Raw genomic sequence first — 20,275 nt, 5'->3', positions numbered from 1 at the left:
TGGTGCATTTCCAAGACAAAAGTAGTGTGAAGACATTTATTACATACAGAGCAGATATGTGAGTTCACTTGCAAGGCCAAAGCCTGAGGAAAGCTGCACTGGCCCCTTCCCTCCAGTTGCACCCTCCCAACTAACCCCGGTCCCGTCACACTCATGTGGGAACAGACAAGGGACATACATCACAGTGGAGAGGTGGCAGGGTGGTGGGGAGAAGCCTGCAGCTGCACATTGCTGCAGCTTGTTGTGGCCAGACAGGCTCAGGGGCAGTGCCCCTGGATCTGTGCTTCTCTGGTGGGAAGAGTGCAGTAGAGGCCAACTGACTCTTACCAGTGCCCCTGAAGAGCAAGGCCAGAGCCAGGGCAGCACCTGCTCCCACACACTTGCTTAGAATTGTGCCCATCCTGGCTGGTCCTCAGCTCTTCTAGCTTCTGCCTGGAAGCCTCTTGTCAGCTGCTCTCCAAGGGAGCAGGCCACAGCCGGCAACCCTAGGCACTTAGTACGTGTGCAGGAGGCAGGCCCTTGGAGCACACCATCGTCCATTAACCTGAGGCTAAGCCTGCATCTAGGACTGACTCTGGGGAGACCAGGGCCACCCTTCTTCCTGAGGCCTGTGCCTGCCCTGGCAGCCTGAGAAATTCTACCCTTGGGGCTTCTGGGAGGGGCAGGGCACTTGCTCCTCCAAGGTGAATCTGTGTCCAGGAAGAGCCTAGGGAAACTGGTCTGTGAGGGGCTGGACAATCTTGGGCTCCCTTGGGTTGACGGGTATTTGTCATCTTTTGAAGCAGCTGCCCTTGGGAGGCTGGCCCTGAGCTTTCATGCCAGGTTCCCAGGTAAGACCCAGGCTAGGGGCCAAGGGAATGTAAGTTTGGAGACGGGGAAGCCCAGAGAAGGCTGCCTGGGGCCCCAGGAACCAGGGTAGTCCTAACCTTGCTTCTGGGCAGAGGATGGTGGCTAGGCCTGGGTCTCTCAGAGAGAGCAAAGGGTTGGAAATCAGGAATCCCTTCCTCAGGGCTGCATGCAAAGCAAGTAGACTTGGGGAAGACTGGCAGTATGAGGCTCTTGCTCCTGCCAGGACTGGTGAGGATGGAGTGGAGCCAGGGCCACCTGTAGGGGCTGCCCAGTCATTTTGGTCCTGCCTTGCCCTGAGGGCCCCCTGGGACTTCATATTGGGTCAAGACCAGGGGCTGCTGGAGAGATTGTCTCAGAGGCTCTCTCCTCCCTGATGGGAAAGACATCTGTTCCTGCCTCACTCCCCACACCCTGCTTCACCCCTCTAACAGCTAGGGGCTGGACCTCAGGCAAAAGCTGCAAGTTGAGAGGTAAAAGGGGATGGACAAACCTGGCTGCCCCAGGGAACAGGCGGGGAGGCAGGCAGGTAGGGTCCTATGTACAGTTGGCATCAGGTAGGACAGGGTCTCACTCAGGGGTGTAGGACACCTGCCACACGATGATGTGGCTGCGCTCAGCCTTGGACAATGAGGGCTTTGTCTGGTTCACGTCCCCGGCACACTCCTCACTTTCATCATCCTCTCCGTCTCCTGGAGAATTGGCAGCCATGAGGAGGACTCCCACATGCCCACACCAGGGCCAGCCTCTAGTCTACGCCTACTTACCGATACGGAAGTCAATGTAACCTTCACCACCACTCAGCACCAGTGCATTCTTCAACTTCTGGCCCTCAGCATCCGCAGCGGGTGCAGCAGGCCCAGGGCCCTCTGATGGGCTGTCTAGCACACTACCATTGAGAGTGGCCAGCACATTTCCTGTTACGGGCAGAGAAATCTCAGAACTGTGGCATCCTGAAAAGGTCATAAGCTATGCCACTGTAGCACAGTGGGCAAAGTGGGTTAAGATCAGCTGTGTACCTGGCACAGAGACAAAGAATTTGACAGCATCACGGTGCCCGTGGAAGCAAAGCTGAGCCTGTGCCATGGAGCAATAGGGGATGAAACTACTGGCGGCCTTGTCACTGCTGTCGTCCCCATACACATGGATGATGCCCCCTGGGCGGGTCCCCTCCCCAGATGTTGGGGATGTCTTGTTGGCTGGGAAAACAGACAGGAAGATTGGACCACATTATTTTCAGTAGGCAGCTGGAGATGGTGAGTACTGGGGGCACCAGTGGGCAAGTACCCAGCACTTACCTCGGAGCCCTAGGAGCTGGCCTCTATGCAGGACCACAGCTGGGGAAGAAAAAAGGAAGGGTGAGCTTGTCCAGACAGGCGGCTCCCCAGTACACTTACTCGGGGAGTCTAGCACAACTGCTGCTTTCTTGAGAGGTGCCCTCTAGGGTTGGAAACTTACTCTCAGTCAAGGGGATGGAGATGACAACCCCATTGCCAGTGCCCACCCACAGACGGTTGCCTGCAATGAGTAAGGCTGTGATGCGCACGAAGGAGAAGCCCAGCTTGCCGGTTCCTGGGTGGGACAGGAAGAGGGTCAGTGCAGTCAGTGATGGGTGCTTTTGCTTGGCACATCCCCTAACATTACATCTTTATTTAATTTATATTGAGATAAGCTCTCATATAGCCAAGGGCTGACTCAGACCCTTTATGGAGCTAAAGATGAGCCTCCTGCTTCCACCTCCCAAGTGCTGAGAGCACAGGCGTGTGGCACCATGTCCAACTCACCTAGCATCTTGCTAACATAGGGCTCAATGTCCACATCCTGCAGGTGCTGGTGGGTGTGAGCATGGTAGAGCCGAAGGGTAGAATCCAAGCGAATAGAGACCCACACTCCATCACCGATCCAGGCCAGCTGACGCACCTGGCTTTCCCGCCTTGGGTGGGCATCAAATGATTTCTGTGAGGTAAGGGCAGCCAGTCAACGGGTGGGTAATGAAAAAGTAAGGGACATGTGCTTGCTGTGATTTCATGCAGGTTCCACCTTAACGGCACACAGCCTGTCCCAATCTCTAATCTAGCAAAAGCCCCACCCTACTCTGGAGGTTATTGGCTAGCACTTGCCTCAATCTGCATTGTCTTGGGCTGGATAACATGCACCTTGTTCTTGTAGCCACACCAAACTCGGTCATTCACAACAGCCATGCAGCGGATGGAGTGGTGTGGGTGGCCCAGGTCCATTAGGTGGTAGTTGCTCAGGTCCCACTGGCCATCTAGAAAGAGTCCAGGACACCTGTTCAGGTCTGGCTAGGATCTATCTCTGTTCACAGGGTTGGTATGGAGGACCCATTGCTAGGCTCAGGATGGACCCAAGAGCCCCTAGTCCTGTCTCTGCAAGGGCCACTAGGCCTTACCCTCTCCACGATGGAAGATAGCCAGGGTCCCATCTGCAAGAGCTACCAGCACTCGGCCTTTGACATGCCTGGAATGGTTAAGTCAGTGAGGCAGGATGGGGTTGCTGGGCCCTTGGGTCCCTAACCCCACCCCTCAGTGGGGAACACATACACCAGGCTCAGCACAGAGTCTTTTAGCTTGATGGAGTGCAGACACTTCTTCCAGTTGGCTACTGCTGAATGCACATAGAGCCTGCAAGAGGGCAGGTGGGCTGAGCTTACATGGTTCAGTGAGCCCTCCCAGCACATCCCATGTCTTGTGTCTTTGGCTTTACCTACCAGCCATTCTGGGCTCCTAGCCACATGGTGGGTGCAGCACTACTGGTTGTTGCTGAGGGCTCCCCACTGGGCTCCACCTGAGGCTGTACAATGGTGCCATTGGACTCTGACCCATTCTCACTGCAAGAAGAATGGTAGCTGTAGCTGCAGAGTAAGTCATGGAAGCATATGCTGATTCCTGTTCACCTCACCATCCTTCTCTTCACTCAACTAACCCAGCCTAGGAGAGCCTACCTGGCAGGCTGGGTGCTGGAGGATGGGGTGGGTGCTGGGTCAGTAAAGACATGCTCTGTGAGAGGCCCCGGCCGGACTGTCGTTGCTTCTGACTCGCTGGGACCAGGGTCTGGCACCTCTGTGGCTTCTGTGGCTTCTTCTGTGGATTGGGACGGGTTGACCTTCCCATTGGCAGTGGTCGCCACATCCCCTGCGGAGAGAGGGGTAAGCCTGGGGTAAGCCTGGTAAGTGGAAGAAGAGGAGTGTGGAGTAGGGAGATGATGATCCAGGACTCACCCTGCCCCTTGTCCAGTACTGGGGTGTCTCCTCGTGAGGAACAGTTGCTACGTGGAACATTGCAGCGGGTAGCACACCCCACCAGGGTGATGCCAGCCAGCACACCATCAGCACCCGAATCTTCAGGGTTCACATCACTGTCTAGGAACATCTCCCCAGGGGGATAGTCACTGTCACTGGCCGCTGCGGGAAAAATTTCCAGTCCATCAGTCCAACACCACAAAGCTCCATCTCAGTGAAGGCAGGGAGGTCACACACAGCCATGCCTGCGACGCTCAGGCCTAGGGTCAAGCTTATAGGTCAAAAAGAAACTAAGAAGTAATGCTCTGCTCTATCATACAAAAGGTCCTGAAGAACTCCAAGGAGTAGAGGCCATCCCAGCAAATAGATTCCAAGGAGTAGAGGCCATCCCAGCAAATAGATTTCAAGGAGTAGAGGCTATCCCAGCAAATAGGTTTCAAAGCAGAGACATGTATGGCTCTTAGTGCTATCCTGGGGCTGGGCTAAAAGGTCATGAGGCTGCTGTTGAGGGGTGAAGCCAGGGGGCCTTTGCCGGTACCCTGAAGAGCTTCCTTCTGGATTACATTCCTAGCAGGTCTCCAATCCCTACTTATTCCTACTTATTCCACATGTCAGTCCTACCTGGCTAAAAAGGAAGAGCTACCCGCCTCGAGCACCAGCTTTGCAGGGCAGTCCACAGGCAGCAGTGCCTGCTGTTGGACAGCACCTGGCAGTGGGAGCCCCGGCTCACCAGGAATGCTGGAGATACACAGGACGTGGGCATTGCAGACTGTGAACTGATCCACAATTGTGCCTGGCTGGTTGGCATCAATGATCACCACCTTGCTGGTTGTCAGGGTGCTGGTGAGGATCCATACCCGACTGGAGGTAGCGTCTGCCTCAGGGGTTTCCTTTGCCTGTTTCAGAGCATATCAGGGGGAAATCAAAGCCGGTGCCTGAACTTGGTGTCAACATGAATCAGGGAGTATCCAGGACTTCCTAAGATCTAGCTTTGAATATGGCATCAATGGATAGTTATCCTCCCCTATAGCCCGCAGATCCATATCATGATAGTTCATTCCTAAGAGGAAACTACAAACTTGGAGAGGCAACTCTCATGGCCTATAAATCAAGCTGTGACTGTGCTCTGGGATTCATGGCAAATCACTGGGCCTCTCCTATGAGCAGTCCTCCTGCTGCCTAATTTACTACATGATAAAAGGTATGCCTGGTTCTCCCAAGCCCTCTGTTACCAAGGGCAGTAGACAGTCCCATCACTCCACAGGCCAGGAGGAAACCTGGACTATAGAGAGGCAGCAGTGGTATCTTAGATGCTGCAGCACCTGCTCCTGTCTCAGATTGATAGGGAAAAGAGATGCACTGTCACCAGGGTGCGGTCACTTACTGCCAGAACCTGCAGGAAACTATCTAGAGACTTTATGTAGGATAAAGCCACACTCTTGACCAGCATACTGACCTTCTTCTTCTCAGGTGACGGGTGTGTGCTCTTGGGTTCGCCTTCTCCTTCCCGGTCGCAGGTCAGAGGGTCTCGACCTGGTACAGGCTTGGGTCCATTGCTAGAGTCCTCTTCATGTGGCTTCCACCCACTCAGATTGACACCAGCAGCACACCACAGCTGCGGGGACAGGGCTGTGAGGTCTCAGTGCATCAGCTTCTCTGGGGCCTCCCAGGGGCTACAGTAGAGACTACCCTTTGTCCAGGGTTTCCTTGGGGGCCTCTGAGCAGGGTCCTTGGTGCTCACCTTTGTTGAAGGGTCCTTCTCCACCAGAGGGCGGCAGTACACAGGGACAGGCACATTTTTCATCCGGGTGTCTTCCTGGCCTCCATTGGGGCTCAGCTGCAACAGAGTGGAAAGTTCTGTGGTATGAGGTCGAGGAAGATACTTTAGCCTTCAGAAATCTCAACTAGTTGCCTGTTGGCTTTTGGTACACAGTGCATTGGGTCTGGCTCTGCTGGCCCTCTGTGCTGGTTAGTTTTTGCCAACATGACATAAGCTAGAACCACCTGGGAAGAGGGAACGTCAACTGAGGAACTGCCTCCATCAGACTGGTCCATAGGCATGTATGTGGGAGGTGATCCTGGGATGTGTAAGAAAGCACGTTGCATATGCAGTGGAAAACAAGCCAGTAAATAATATTCCTCAGTGATTTCTGCTTCAGTTTCCCTTCATGATGGAAGTTAAGTCAAATAATCCCATTCTTCACCCAGGCTGGTCTGGTCAGTGTTTATCATAGCAACAGAAAGCAAACTAGAATACCCTCAGAGTTACAGATCCACCAACACCAGGTAGGAGATGGGTGCCTCCTGGCTCTGCACTACCACTGTGCCCTTCTCACAAGATCCTCTCCATACCCAGACACCACCCCCTGCCTCAAGTACCTGCTTATACTTGGCAGGCAGGCTCCACCCACAGGCCTGCAGCCTCCCGTCATCATTGCGCACGTGTTCACGAACCTGGCGGTACTGCTCCCGCTTCTGCTCCCGCCGGGCAGAAGAGGTGCAGTCACTGGGTGAGAGAATGACAGGTTACATCTGTTCAAGGTGAGCTGTCTGGGTGAGGCTGGGGCACCCAGACTCTCAGTGGTCTTCCTGGTAGAGTGCCGTGCCTCAGAGCCTGCCTGATTTTACCCTTGCCTTTTCTGGGACTATTTGACAGAAGGTGGCTTTTCCCAATTATGTCTGGGGTGTGACCCAGTGCTTAAGAGGTCATTTCCAGATGTTCTGGGGCCTGCTCTCTTGCTGGACAGCAACTATGTAACCTAGGTGAGCATACCAGGAGTTCTCACAAAAGTGGCCCCAAGAAGCTTAACTAAGTGTTTGGGGCAGTGCTCAGACCCTAAGGTCAGACACAGGAGGGAAGAGTATGGTGGGACCCAGCACAGTCTTCAAACTCTAAGAGAATGGTTTCTTGGAACTGCAGTCCCTGCTAAAAGGCATTCAGACAGAACCTGAGGACTAGTTTTTGCTGTGGGTAGTGGACCTAGAGAGAAGGTGCCATCCTTCCTGCTCGTGATAACCTCTGTCCCGCAGTACAGTATATGAAAAGTCTGCTCCAACTTCAAGCCTAGAGTGGACAGACTCAGGACACTTGGGGCTAGGGATACTTACTCATCAGGGAAGAACTCCAGAGGTCGGCTGCCAGCTGAGATCTGGCACAAAGCATGGCTGCGACGCTGGCTAAAGCCAGCCGCAGTGGGTGACTTGTAGTGAATGTTCACAGATGGGTAGGATCGTTTGGCCGGAGGGGGGCTAGATGAGGAGCTGAAGAGGCGACTAAAGCTGCCATGGAAACACAGATAAGTGAGCCAAGTGTGGAACAGTAGCAGGCTGATGAAAGCCTCTCCTTCCATAGAGCACCATACTCACAACTGCCAGATGGTGGACTTCTTCTTCTCCTGGACAGACGGGTGTTCCCTTGATGCTCTGCAGGGAAGAGTATAGGAGGCGCTGTGCCAGGTGACCCTGGAGCCTCCAAACCATGCCAACACATGGAGGAAAGGAAGTGTGGTGGAGGGCAGTCAAATCCCAAGGCCTGCTAAAATTCTACAACCCCAGCTCAGGAAAAATAGATCTAATCAGAGCCATGAACTTGCTCAGAACTGTCAGAGGAAATGCAGAGGGGCACACCTGATCATCTCCGTCCACCTCACAGCCTCCTGCAGCTCCATGAGGCGTTCCTTGTACTGGTTGCGTTCCATGAGCACTCGGGCCATCTCCACCCTTGTGAAGCGTCGGCGCTGGGCCATGGGGATTTTGTCCTGCAGAGGGGGGAAATGTGGTTCCTCCAATGAGAAACAGGAGGACAGTCAAGCATACGTGGCTTCCTTCTGAGGTGTCTACCACCTAGGTGGGGATATAGTTGAGACAAATGATGGTGGAATGGCAGGTTAGAGTGTCAGGGGAGCCCACGTGGGGTTTGCCACTCTTCTCTCCAAAGCCTGAACAGAATGAGCTTAAGGGAGTTGGGAGAAAGTGCACAGGGCACGGGTGCACACGGCCTCACTGGCCTCACCTACCTGGAATCTGCTTCTGCCAATGTACAGTAAAGAAGGTGGAGGCCTGAAAGCCACAATCCACATTCCCACCTCTGCTAGACTATCCTACACTATGGAATCTCTACACTATGTCCCAGGGACTGAACAGATTGCTGCTGTCACAAAGGACCCAGTATGTTCTAAGTTATTCTGGTACAGAGGGACAAACTGTGCTGCCCAGACCTCATTTTGGGAAGTGAGAGGAAGTGCAGGCTCAGGGTTTGGCTGCACTGCCCAGGCTGCAGGTGCATACCAGTAACATCTGGTGCTGCTTCTGCAGCCTCTTTGGTAACAAAATACCCCTGCTGGGACTGCAGAAGGCATCAGTAAGAAGGGGAACAAATGTGACCCTTCCTCAGTTTGGGAGGTGGGGGGTGGGGGGTGGGGGGAGGAAGGATCTGCCAAAGGAGTGGTCTGATGCCGTTAAGTCACTTGATGGAATGGGAGAACATGCAGTAGCTTTAGAGGTCACAAGTGAAAGGTAAGGAGGGCCCAGAAGAATAAGCAAGTCTAGGAAGCCCCGCCATGCCAGCCCACCCATGCCCACAGGTTAATAGTGGATATACCAATTCTGTACAGAGATAGCTGCTTACATCCTCCACCTCTTCTCTGGGCTCACGGCGGGCAGTTACTGCCTCTGACTTGACTCTATAGGATTTGGGGGAAAAACAGGCAGGGTAAGAGCCCTGCCAAATGTGCTTCACAGCCCAGACATTTGGCTGCTCTAACCAAAATGAGGGTGATCCAAGCCTAAGAGGGCTATCCTGGTGGGTAGGCAAGTCCAAGCAGGCAGTTTCCACAGGCCTTCCCTACACTGCCCCTCCCATCTCAGAGGGGCTAGAATCAGACCTTGTGGCTTTGACCTTGGCTGATCAGAGGGCTGAGGAGCAGAGGTATGGGATGCTCAAGTAATCAGAGGTACCTGATCAGCCCAGCACTCCTGAGTGAACAATGGGGTGAGAGCTGTAGCTGAGGAGGCACCACCATTCCCAGAAGGACAGATAAAGCAGGACCCTGTACCTGGCAAGGGCACAGAGGACTTGAGAGGAGACAAGAGGGCGGTCAGACAACGGACCTACCTAGTGGCTGGCTACTAGGGGAAACAGGGGCTCTTAGATGTCAGAAGTAGAGGCTGGCTTTCTTAAAGACAGAGAAGTGAGGTGGCAGGTTGGACACCCAGTGCAAAGCCCAAGTCTCTGGTGTTCTTACCTCTTCAGTTCTTCTTCAAGCTCTTTGATTCGGTTCTCCAGCTTGACTTTGGCTTGCTTGGCTGCTTCCAGCTCACCCTTCAGCACCTCCTGTTCTCCTGACAGTTGGTCAACCTTAGCAATGAGGTCATTCTTCACTACATTTAAAGCATTTCTTTAAAGGGAAGAAAGATGAGGGCTTAACGAGAGCCAATGTGCATACTTTTTTGACAAGGACTTCTATTTGTTTTATTGTGAGACAGAGCTTTGCTACGTAGCTAACTTCAAACTTGTACTTCTGTGTCTGTCTTCTGAATATGAAGAGTACAGGCCCGAGACACACCCTGGCAGGTACATCCTGGCCGAGAATGGGAACGCCTGTTTAACCTGGGCATTGAATGGAGTAGTCATGCTGGTGGAAGGTTCCTTTTGGAGGAACCACTCAGGAGTCCTATGGGTTCCTACTACAAGCAATAGTAACAGTCATGTTTTAGGGGCCATCCAAGCCTGGGTTGGGCCCTGCTGGTACAGAGGACACTTACTTTGTCTCTAGAAGCTGTGAGTTCTCCAGCAGCAGGTTCCCCACTTCTTTGCCCATTCCTGAAACGAAAGGTAGGGAAGTTTCCCTTTAGCCTCTCTAAGTGGACTGTGTTCTATTGAACCTGCCTTTGCCAGAGAGTAGCAACCTTCCTGGCCCTGTGCCTTGAGATGGGAAGGGATGAGGGTCTGGTACTCCCACCTGCAGGATACTTGGCTGCAAAAGGAGAGGCAGTCAGACTGGGAGAGGTCCCTGGTCTCATTGAAGCCCTGTGTTTCCCTGGGTTCACATTCAGAGGCCTAGAATATTCCTTTCAATTCCAACAGATTTTAGCCTTCTAGCAGGCCCTGGAGTAGGCCCTGTGAAGCCACTTCACTCCCTACCCTTAACAATGTCCTTACTCCTGCTCTATGGTTTCCTCACGGTGAGCCAAGGCCTTTCAATGCCATCCTGGCACTGTGACAAAGGACAGAGATGACACAGAGAGAACCTTTGCCCCAAGGATGAGTTATTGCAGTTGCAGCCCACCATGAGGTTACAAATGGGTTTGGTAGGACCTGGTCTTGGAGTGTGATCAGGAAGTATGTAGAGGGAGTGGATGTGAGGACAGGAGCTTTTCATGGGGAACTGACCAGACCCTCTGCAAAGACTAAGTTCTCTCTTATAATCTCCGAAGTACAAAATTGAATCCTCAGGGTAGCCTTCATCTGTATTTTTGCCTGAAACAGCCAAGGCACAGTTCATCCTGATGCCCACTTTGACCTCCTTTGCTTCAAACAAGGACCTGCTTTTCCCTGGTGAGCTAAGACGGAACACCAGGTGTGTGGTCTGTACTGGGCCTGTGGATTCTCTCAGCGACTAACAGTGGTTTATCCATGGTGACCAGCAGCTTGGAGGAAAGGCCACCTCCCACCCCAGCTGAAACAGAATGGAAAGATGGCACCTCACCCTAGGCCTGAGGTACCTGGAAACCCTGAAGCCCCACTCACTGCCACTGGCCCACAAAGCAAAGGGCTCATGAAGCATGAGAAGATGTTGGATAGAGAGAAGAGGCCAGAAAGAGGAAAAACAGACACTTAAGCAGGGCCTTGGCCTTACCAAAAAAATCATCGCGCACTACGGGAGCATCCCAGTCCCACAGGAGACGGGCAACGGGGCAGGAGGAGGGAGAGAAAAGAAGCGTGTTAAGCCTATGTAGACAGCAAAGTAGGGACTATTGGGGGCCACTTCTGGTTGGGTTAGAGTTGGCAACAGAGGGGACAGAAGGGCAGAAGGTGGGATAAAGCCAGAGATTCCTGTGAAATTTTATCTGTGGGCGACAGCGCAGTCAGAGGAAATCACACAACGAGAAGCTGTGCCCAGGGGCTTGGCTGCCATTGAACACACTAAAGTGCCATAATTATACGGGCAGAGGTGGGCCTCAAGGCCTTCTGTGCACAGCAGTTCAGCCTGGCTACCCAGGTGGACTACAACTGACAGGGGCCTCAAGGCACTTTTAACTTCTGGGGTGTGCTGTCTTATGTTCCTCATGGCTCTGTAGATCCTTCAGAAATGGCCCTCAGGGGCCTTTTTAGGCTTGAAGATGGGGGTCATATATTAAGAGCCTGACAGTGGTCAGTGGAGCAATCCCATCTGGGCATTTTTGGCAGTAGCAGCTTGGGAGCAAAGCACATGGCTATAGGGGTTAAGTGGCCCAGAGCAGCTAGACAGAAATCAGTGGTCAGAATGAACAGCCCTTGGTGATGGTCAGCAGCAGGGAAGAGTCCCACTCCCTGCTTCAGTTGCTTTCCATAGTAGAAAGAGGGGACCACATGGAGACAGATAGGAGAGATACACACCTGAAAACTCCCCTGGGCCAGGTCCAGTGAAGCAGAGACAGGAAAGGAAGCAACAAAGATCAATCAGTGACTGGAACCAACAAATAAATTATTATTAAAAAAAAATAAGCAACAATGATTCAGCCATTCTTATGTTGATGGTCACAAAAACCAAAACACGTCAGCAGGTCCAGGATACATCACATCCCATGGATACAATAACCTTAAAGGGAGAGCCCCTTCCTTCCTCTCCAAGGGTCCTAGAGTACCCAGTTTTTGTTAAGCTCTGACAGACATCTGTAGCACTCAGTGGTAGGCTTGTGCCCAACAGACCTCAACAATTCCTGTAAAAAGAAGGGTGTGTGTGTGTTGGTGAGCAAACGATACCAAGGAGGCCCTCCAGAGTGAACTAGCTATGATGGCAGTGCATACAAAGAGGCCCTAACGTGTCACAGATATGCACCTGGAGATGGGTTCAGGGGTCTCTTGTTCATCCCAGCACTTACGGGAGTCCAGGGAAGGAGGACATAACCTGAGTGAGGGACACGGAGACAATAAGAAGGGAATAAGGACTCTACTCTGAAGAGAAATAAATCAAAAGGTAGTGGGGGCTGGGGACATGGAGGGCTATGAACAGATCTCACTGGGTATAGGCCTCTTTAGTACAGACTGCTAGGGAAAAAAATGGGACTAAAGTAAGGAAACACTTTGTCTCCAGTAAGTTAGAGGAAAGAATTCCGTTTTGCCTGTATGCTTCCCAGGAAGAAGAGCAGCATGAGAACCCGTTTGATTTAAATAAGAAAATAATGTTTGTCATGGAAAGCCTCGTAAAGCAGAGCAACAGCTCAGAGCAGCTCCCGCCCCTCTGCTCACACCTCTGGAGAGCACGCATCCTATCCGTCCTCCCAGGCAGCTAGCTTGGTAACCAGGACTCTAAACACCTTGGGTGCTGTATGTAACTGCTCATCACCATCTACCCCTATTCTACAGACCACCCGAGACCCTTGCAGAGCTCCACAGAGGGGGCAGGCACGCCAGCCTGATGCCTCATTTCACACTCACTCCTCATGAGCCATGAAGCTGAGTGGTTCTTATGTGTTGGAGGTAGCATCTGCGCTTTTCTACTTTATCCTTTGCTGGGTTTCTATTGTACTCAATTTGCTTCAATGGTAAAGAACACCCACATACATACTTGTCTTTTTCTTTGGTTCTGAGTTCTGGGGATCAAACTGACTTCTGCTAAGCACAATTCTACTACTGAACTACACACTAAGAGCACACACATACTCATTAATTATCACAGTCATGTGTATGGATTTTTCTTTGATGGTTTTGGTAATGTAGAGACCCAGCTTATGGGAATATCCTTTAATATTCTTCCTCAGCTCCATTCCCCTTGTAATTTTGTTTAAATATTGGATCAACCTAGAATTAATTTCTATTTTCTAAGATCAAGCAACCAAGCCGGGTGTGGTGGCGCACGCCTTTAATCCCAGCCCTCGGGAGGCAGAGGCAAGCAGATCTCTGAGTTCGAGGCCAGCCTGGTCTACAGAGTGAGTTCCAGGACAGCCAGGACTATACAGAGAAACCCTGTCTCGAAAAACAAACAAACAAACCGACCAAGCAACCATCCTATTACACTATAGACTGAAGCTCATTTTTGTGCAGACAGCTCTGACTTATCAGCCTTGTACACAAGTGTGCCTCCTTCTCAAGGAGGTCTTCTCTAGACATCTAGAACTGGTTACTCCATGGAGCAGTCTACTGTGAACTACTGCCTAGTGACACAGGTTGGATCTGTATGTCACAGTCTGTATTCTCCCAAGCAAGGGAGCTGCTTGATTCTCTTGAGGATCCGCTTCCTTACTTGAACATGGGAACACTGCCTTAGCACCGGTGCGTGCTCTGACATTCCCAGCAGACAGTGCAGGCAGAGGTAGGCATGATACTTGCTACTCCTAAAACATCCACTCTGTAATGTGTGTTTTCCTCAGTATTTCTGAAGCCTTACATGGGTGCAATAACTGGCAATTTATTCACTTACCTAGTTCTTTCACATCCCACCGTAGCTGGCCCTCCCCGTCTCCCTCTCCTCCCAGGCTCTCTCCACCACTTCTCTCTCTTTTGTAGCTGAGCTTCTTAAAACAGCGTATGCTGCTCTTGCTGGTGTCTAATGTTTGATATATACATTGTGTGAAGGGCAGATGCCTCTTACTTCCGTCACAGCTTCTCGAGATACGTGAAGCTGAAAACCAAGTCTTCTGGGAAGGGGGCTCACCACTGTAATTGTAGCTCATGATCACTCCTGACTTAAGACTGTGCTTGTGAGGATACAGCATCTCTCTCTCTCTCTCTCTCTCCTGCCCATGAGGTGTTCATGTCTACATCTACACAGGTTGCTCAGGTGTGCTTCCTCACTGTATCCTGCTGTCTGTGCCGTATCATCTTTACAACCACATGAGTGGCTGTGGCCACAGTGCAGCAGGGCCCTTAGGTGGGCATCTATCTAAGCAGAGGAGACAGACCCCAGCTCATGGCTCCAGAACTTGGTCACCACAATAAGTCACTTGTCACTGTATTCACAGATTGTATAGTAGTGGGTCCTGCCTGAGTTCCTTATGGCCATCTGACTTCCTATTTACATACACACACACACACACACACACACACACACACACACACACACACACACACACCAAAAAAAAAAAAAAAAAAAAGGGCCCTAGAACACCTGCTACCAAGACTGGGTCTCATGGTAACCTTAGCTCAGGGTGGTCACTGTTCCACAGAAATGATAGCAAAGCAACACACAGAGAGGGATTCATCTTTGTTGTGCCAGAATATGACTCTAATGTTCATTTCCCCAGAACATACTCCATCACTGCCTGTCTGCAGCGGTGGTGTCAGCCACATAAACTCATAACCTAGACACTAAAGGCACCTCACAGGCCATCCTGTGCTCCTGTGTATCTGAACCTGCCCACCCTTCACTTACTTGATGATGATCTTGCCCTACTTGACCTGTGGACCAATGAGAAGAAGTAGTAGAGTACTACAGCATTCTGCTTATGACTGAATATGGAGGCTTGTGGGAGAAGCCTGACCCTTTCCTCAGCAAGTAGAGCTGTGGCCCTGGAGAAACCCAGGAATGGCTGCCATAGGTGTATGCTAGAACCAGCTCAAAATCCAGAGCTTTTCCCAGAGCACTGTGTGAGCCCTACTTCTAGCACTTAGCTGCCCACAAGGGACACCCAGTGGATACCAAGTGCTAGCAGTGTATCTCTGTGAATAAATTTAAAAATGTAAACTGGAAACTTTAGGGAAAGTTCAAAAAAGGAAGAATTTACTTTAGTAATACTATGAAATCAAAGTCCTTGGCCCAAAGGAGCATAAAACCTCTCCTTCATCACAACTAATTAAATAAAAAGACCACAGAGTCCAAGTGTCCAAGAGTCATGGGTTGTGCTTACCTAGGAGATCAGCTCCCTCATCCACATCCCCGATGACCTCAGATCCCGCCGTAGAGAGTTCGTGATACAAGGAGTCAGTGTTGATTCCAAAAGCTTTGTTTACAATTCCCTGGGTTGGGCTGTTGGCATGCATACATAAAGAGCAGTTAGGAACAGCACTGCTGTCCTACCCGACAGCAGCCCTCCAGGCTTGTGTTGAGGTCTGCAACTGAAATGTCTCCAAAAGCCCCGATACTAAAAGCATATGGTACAACTTTAGGAAGTGGGCCTAAGTGGGAGAAAGGAGGTTGCAGAGGGTATGCATTTAGAGGTACTAGTAGGCCCCGAGCCCTTTCTCAGTTCTGGAACTCCATGAAGTAAGCAATCCTCTCACCATCTGCTTCCTTCATGATATTCCATGTTAACACATGCCCAAAGGCTAAAGCCTTGAAACTTCTAGAGTTGTGAGTCGAAACCACCCCCCCTCTTTATCATTACTATTTGTTTATATTTATTTATTTAGGTTTTTTGAGACAGGGTTTCTCTGTGTAGTCTTGAACTCAGAGACCGCCTGCCTCTGTCTCCCGAGAGCTGTGATTAAAGGCTCGAGTCACTACTGTCTAGCTAATCTTACTTTTTAATGGATGATTTCAGGTATTTTTTCACAGGGATAGGGAGCTGTTCAGTGACAACCCTGCAATGTGGGTACAGACATGGCTGGGGTATGACAGTGATACACCCCCTGCACAAAGCACACTGAACCCCTCATCCAGAGCTTGGCTGAATGAGCACCTGCTTCCTGTGCGGTCCAGACGGGTTTCAGGACACACATCCAGCTCTGGGGTGGAGTCGATAATGTCCTGAACATCGGACCACTCGTCACTGCTGCCCATGCCTAGTACAGAACACAGGAAACCTGGTGTCAGCAGACAGCCTGAAAACCTGCCCTATTCACAAAGGCTTCCCAGGGCCTGCATCTATAGACTCCACACTAGCTTCCACCAGATATGACTGTCAAAAGAGTTCTCTCCATATTGGCCAGGTGGATGGAGACTCCAGTACTATGGGAGTCTAGGGAGGAAGGCCTATAACAAATAGGTATGCACTGCTGAGGGGAGATCCCACTCCCTGTGGCCCTGTGTAAGTTTCAAAACTGGGTTTTTTCTTTTGGTAACTGGGTCTGTCTCTGTCTCTCTCTCTGTGTCTATCTATCTATCTGTCTGTCTGTCTGTTTGTCTCTCTCGATAGTCTCATACACCCTAGGCTAGCCTTGAACTCCTTGAATTCCTTCTTCCTCCTGCCTCTACCTCCTAAGAGCTGGAAATTATAGATGTATACCACCATGACCAGCTTGGAGTATGGTCTTTAAGGAAGTGATCAAGTAAAATGAGGCCATGTGGCTCACCTCACTCTACAGAGGTCCCTATGAGATTAGAACACAGGCTAACTGTAAGAAGACAGGGAGTTGGCTCTCTATAAGCCCAGCAAGAAAGACCTCAGGAGAGACTTCCTGCACCTTGGTCCTTGTCTTCCTATCTTCAAGACAGCTATTTAAACTACCTACCTGTGGTACTTGCTTAGAAGCCTTAGCTATTGTATCTGCTCAAGCTAAAATCCACTGAGGAAGAAGCACCTCTCAGGTGTGGAGAGGAGAGGCGCTAGTGAGCAGCAGGTACATGGCCTCTCCCCAGGGATGCGATGGTTGGTAGGGCACTGGACAGACTACACACCGATACTGACGTTCCGCATCTCTTGGGTGACCTGGACCTCCATGTTACGGCTATTGCGCTTCTCTCGGGCCTGCTTGTTGTTCTTTGTGACACTGCCATAGTCTCCCAGGGGCTGTAGGCTCTCGTTGAGTGGCGTGACCGCTGCTGAGGGCACGGAGGACGTGGGTGTGTTGGACTTGGTACCTGTGGTACTGGGTGTTGCAGCTGCTGAGGACTGGCCTGACTCAGACATCTCATCGTTTGGACACTAGAGCCAAACAAAGAAGGAAGAATATCACAGCAGGCCACAGTGCCATGGTTAGAGGCTGCTAAGGGAGGCCCCATGGCTCTGTGTCTCTGCTACACAGTTACAAACAAACAGCACTGTGCCCACCTGTAGAGGCAGGCACTCTCTTTTTGGTCTAATTACTTCTGAACAATGATGCTCACCCATAGCTGCCTGACTTCCCAGAAGCAGCCACCACCTCACAGAATGGAATTTTCAGCTTACACCTGCCATAGGACAGTCCAGCACAATGGTGAGTGACATGATGCTACACATAGGACATGGTGGAAGACACAGTGGGTGACCTTTGCAGTTGTAGGCTAGTCAGAAACCAATGGCAGACTAGCATGGGGCAAAGGGCTCTACCCAGGAAGTTGCTATCTGGCACTGGGTGGCCAGGTGCGCTGTATACTAAGCTACTTTACTACTGCCACCTCTTACCATTTCTAGGACACAAACGCTCCACCCTGGCTGAGGACAGTGGTAGAGAGGGACAGTGTTTCTCTGATTCTATGGCTGAGACCCCCTTAAGGAGATCCTGAATGCTTCTTTCACACATCGACAAAACCAAAGGTTAGTCCTGAACAGCAATGCAAATTCTGCTTTAATAAAATGGGAAGTGTTCTGGAGGAAATCTAGACTCTTAGAGCAGCCAGCTGCTAACCTTATAAATCTTGTGAGTAGAAAAAAGGCACTCAACTGAAGAGTGTAAAACAAGAAGCACACATTTTATTCTTGTGCCCTTTCCGGATAAAGCTAGACAGTCGCAATAAAAACTGTCCCCAAACATCCCTCTATTAATTACTATTGACACATGTATAGGACATGTGACTCTGAGGAGGTGCCCTGGTTATACCAGGCAACAGCTGCCCTTCAGGTCCTTTTGCTTCTCTGTTGTGAAGGTCGAGGAAAATGACTAAACATCTCACATATGCACTGTCCTGGCTTCTAGAGTTTTGTCTTTCAGAGCGAAGGCATGCCTTCAGACGAGCTCTGTGGCTGAGGATGTTCACCAGGGTGGAGTGAGGAAAAGAAGCACATGGCTCTGTATAGAGCTGGGGAAATGCAGAACTATCAAGTCAACAGTGTGCACTTGGGTCTCAGAGGTCAGAACTGGTTCTGTGGATGCCAGGCCCTAGCATGAGTCTCTCAATACTGGACATAGTCATGTCTTCAAAGGACAAGGTTCTGGCTTCATCTACCAAGCTGCTTTATTTCTAAATAAACAATTGTGCAGGGATGCTTGGCAAAGGACAGCTTTCTTGTCAGAACTCGATGGTGTTCCTGGCATCAAGTGAGTGCAGCTCAAGGATGCAGCTCTGTATCCTACAGTGGCCACAATGGCCCATAGCCAAACACAATTCAGTCCTAGCCAGCAAGGCAGAGGCAAGAACTCTTACACCATCACACAGTCCAGACATCTTGAAAACAGCTCTGTAACAAAATTGTAGCTCTGTATCTGGATGCAGCTTCTGCCCAGTATGACAAGGGAGAAACATTTTTTTCTTCTTTTCCTTGTGAGTGCCAAAAGAGGCAAGCATGGTTCACATGGAGCCTTTGAGATGTAGCTCTCAAAACACTTGTGTTTGCCTCTCTTCAGAGTCACCCAGGTGCCTTCCAGATGTAGACGTCTGCTGCTGCCACCCAGTAAAGGGCAAAAAAGAAATTCCAAGCAGGCCAGGAAGGAGCCAGGGGTATGAGTCCCACTCACTTCCACACCTCTTCACGTTCTGCTGCCTATCGTGACCCTTTGGTAAAATGGGGGCATTTTGCCCTCTGGCTGTGCCTCCCCCAGTGCCCCAGCTCTGTTATCCTACAGGGCCACACTTACCCAGGGGAGACACCCCCCTGGCCACCACTTACCTAGGGCAAACCTCTCAACCTCCTAAACATCAACGGGGAGCAGTGACCTCCAAATGTATTGCAAAGAACCCACACTCTTAGCGGTCATTCCTCACCATGAGTAGCCACAACTGTTTGGTTAAAACACTACAGTATATAAAAACAAAAAACAAAACAAAAAACAAACAAAAATTAAGAAATTAGGAAAACCTTAAAATATGAAACATGAAATAAAAAGAACTTAATGTGTAATTACTTTTTAAAAATAAGAAAAGTCAAATAAAACATACAACAAACTAAAACACAAAACATCATGGTTTAAGAGAGGAAAAGCCGATTTCAGACAACATAGTAGCGACAGAAAAGACATGGTAAGAAGAAAAGCTGATAAAGCAAGGGCCCAAGTAGGTGCCTAGAGCCAGGGTGGGTGAGGCACAGGCTCCCATGGCATTCTCAAGTTCTTGTAGCCTCTACAAATGGCTTAAAGGGAAGCCTTCTCACAGGCCTGGTGTGAGGGAGACTGAGCGAGCAAACATGAAAAGCTGGCATAACGGCAAGGCCATATCTAGATGGCCAGGGATAGGAGCAGCTTGGTGCCTTCTTCTTAGGGCACATACACTGGCAGTACAGTGAGACAAGGCACCCGCACCTCTGTCTTGAGATACACTCATTGCCTACAACAAGAGTAGAAGTAGTGCGTCACCTTCTGATGCAGCCCGCAACACACAACAGCCCATGTAGGCAAGCTGGACACAGCAAGGAGAGTAAGCCAAGAACAACAGCAGGACATTTCAGAAGTCCTGGACCCCATGTCCTTTAAGATCATCCAGAGGCTCAAAAGCATGTCCCCCCAGTTCTCTCTGTGAGGAAGTTTTCAACAGACCAAAGGGCATCTCCTCCACCCCAGGAAGGCAGTCTGCCTTACCTGACAATACTGCAGCTGCTTCTAGGCAGCTAAGTACAACCCCTCCCCCACCGTACAGGAAGTGACCTAGAGTCCTGAACAAATGATCTGGCCTCTTCTGGGTTCCATGTCTAGGGAGCATATCTGTGGGTGGTGGTATCTCCCTTCTCAGCTTGTGGCTGTTTTATAAAATGAGTGGGTTGCCAAAAGTAGTGAATCAGGCCCACTACAAAGACAAATAGAAGAGTCCAAGGCAAGAGCCATCACATTATCTATGCCTCTGCCAAACAGAAGTCTCAGACTCTAGATACTCAATGCATTCTAGCTGGCATCTAGTCAGAGATAGGCATTTATTTGAGAATAAGTTCTGGTCGTTCAGCCTTAATAGGCAACTTCCTTGGCTG

The 20,275-nt window shown here is 50.7% G+C and overlaps 1 protein-coding gene across 7 annotated transcripts in view; it reads right to left on the bottom strand.

The window, feature by feature from the left end:
* Positions 1-3: 3 nt before the first annotated feature.
* Positions 4-20,275, bottom strand: part of Mapk8ip3 (mitogen-activated protein kinase 8 interacting protein 3) — a 38,047-nt gene continuing 17,775 nt past the window's right edge. For 6 of the 7 annotated variants that reach the window (XM_029471686.2, XM_029471696.2, XM_029471690.2 and 3 more), the window contains 27 exons: positions 16,861-17,107; positions 15,923-16,025; positions 15,152-15,270; positions 11,703-11,714; positions 10,963-10,980; positions 9,869-9,926; positions 9,349-9,501; positions 8,706-8,787; positions 7,733-7,863; positions 7,472-7,528; positions 7,214-7,384; positions 6,485-6,611; positions 5,847-5,942; positions 5,562-5,720; positions 4,836-5,001; positions 4,085-4,267; positions 3,809-3,998; positions 3,575-3,694; positions 3,408-3,488; positions 3,257-3,324; positions 2,967-3,115; positions 2,631-2,802; positions 2,305-2,418; positions 2,145-2,183; positions 1,866-2,045; positions 1,614-1,763; positions 4-1,538 (listed from right to left, as the gene is read on the bottom strand). In XM_029471686.2, the coding sequence (XP_029327546.1) occupies positions 1,417-1,538; positions 1,614-1,763; positions 1,866-2,045; positions 2,145-2,183; positions 2,305-2,418; positions 2,631-2,802; positions 2,967-3,115; positions 3,257-3,324; positions 3,408-3,488; positions 3,575-3,694; positions 3,809-3,998; positions 4,085-4,267; positions 4,836-5,001; positions 5,562-5,720; positions 5,847-5,942; positions 6,485-6,611; positions 7,214-7,384; positions 7,472-7,528; positions 7,733-7,863; positions 8,706-8,787; positions 9,349-9,501; positions 9,869-9,926; positions 10,963-10,980; positions 11,703-11,714; positions 15,152-15,270; positions 15,923-16,025; positions 16,861-17,107 (3,267 nt within the window). In that variant the 3' untranslated portion in view covers positions 4-1,416. The remainder of the gene's footprint in view (positions 1,539-1,613; positions 1,764-1,865; positions 2,046-2,144; positions 2,184-2,304; positions 2,419-2,630; positions 2,803-2,966; positions 3,116-3,256; positions 3,325-3,407; positions 3,489-3,574; positions 3,695-3,808; positions 3,999-4,084; positions 4,268-4,835; positions 5,002-5,561; positions 5,721-5,846; positions 5,943-6,484; positions 6,612-7,213; positions 7,385-7,471; positions 7,529-7,732; positions 7,864-8,705; positions 8,788-9,348; positions 9,502-9,868; positions 9,927-10,962; positions 10,981-11,702; positions 11,715-15,151; positions 15,271-15,922; positions 16,026-16,860; positions 17,108-20,275) is intronic. The other variant, XM_029471693.2, reaches the window with a different exon arrangement.

Source organism: Mus caroli, unplaced genomic scaffold (genome assembly GCF_978045245.1).
Source record: "Mus caroli unplaced genomic scaffold, Mus_caroli_1 scaffold_18, whole genome shotgun sequence".
Lineage (NCBI taxonomy): Eukaryota > Metazoa > Chordata > Mammalia > Rodentia > Muridae > Mus > Mus caroli.
This window is presented reverse-complemented; position numbering and strand designations above follow the sequence as displayed.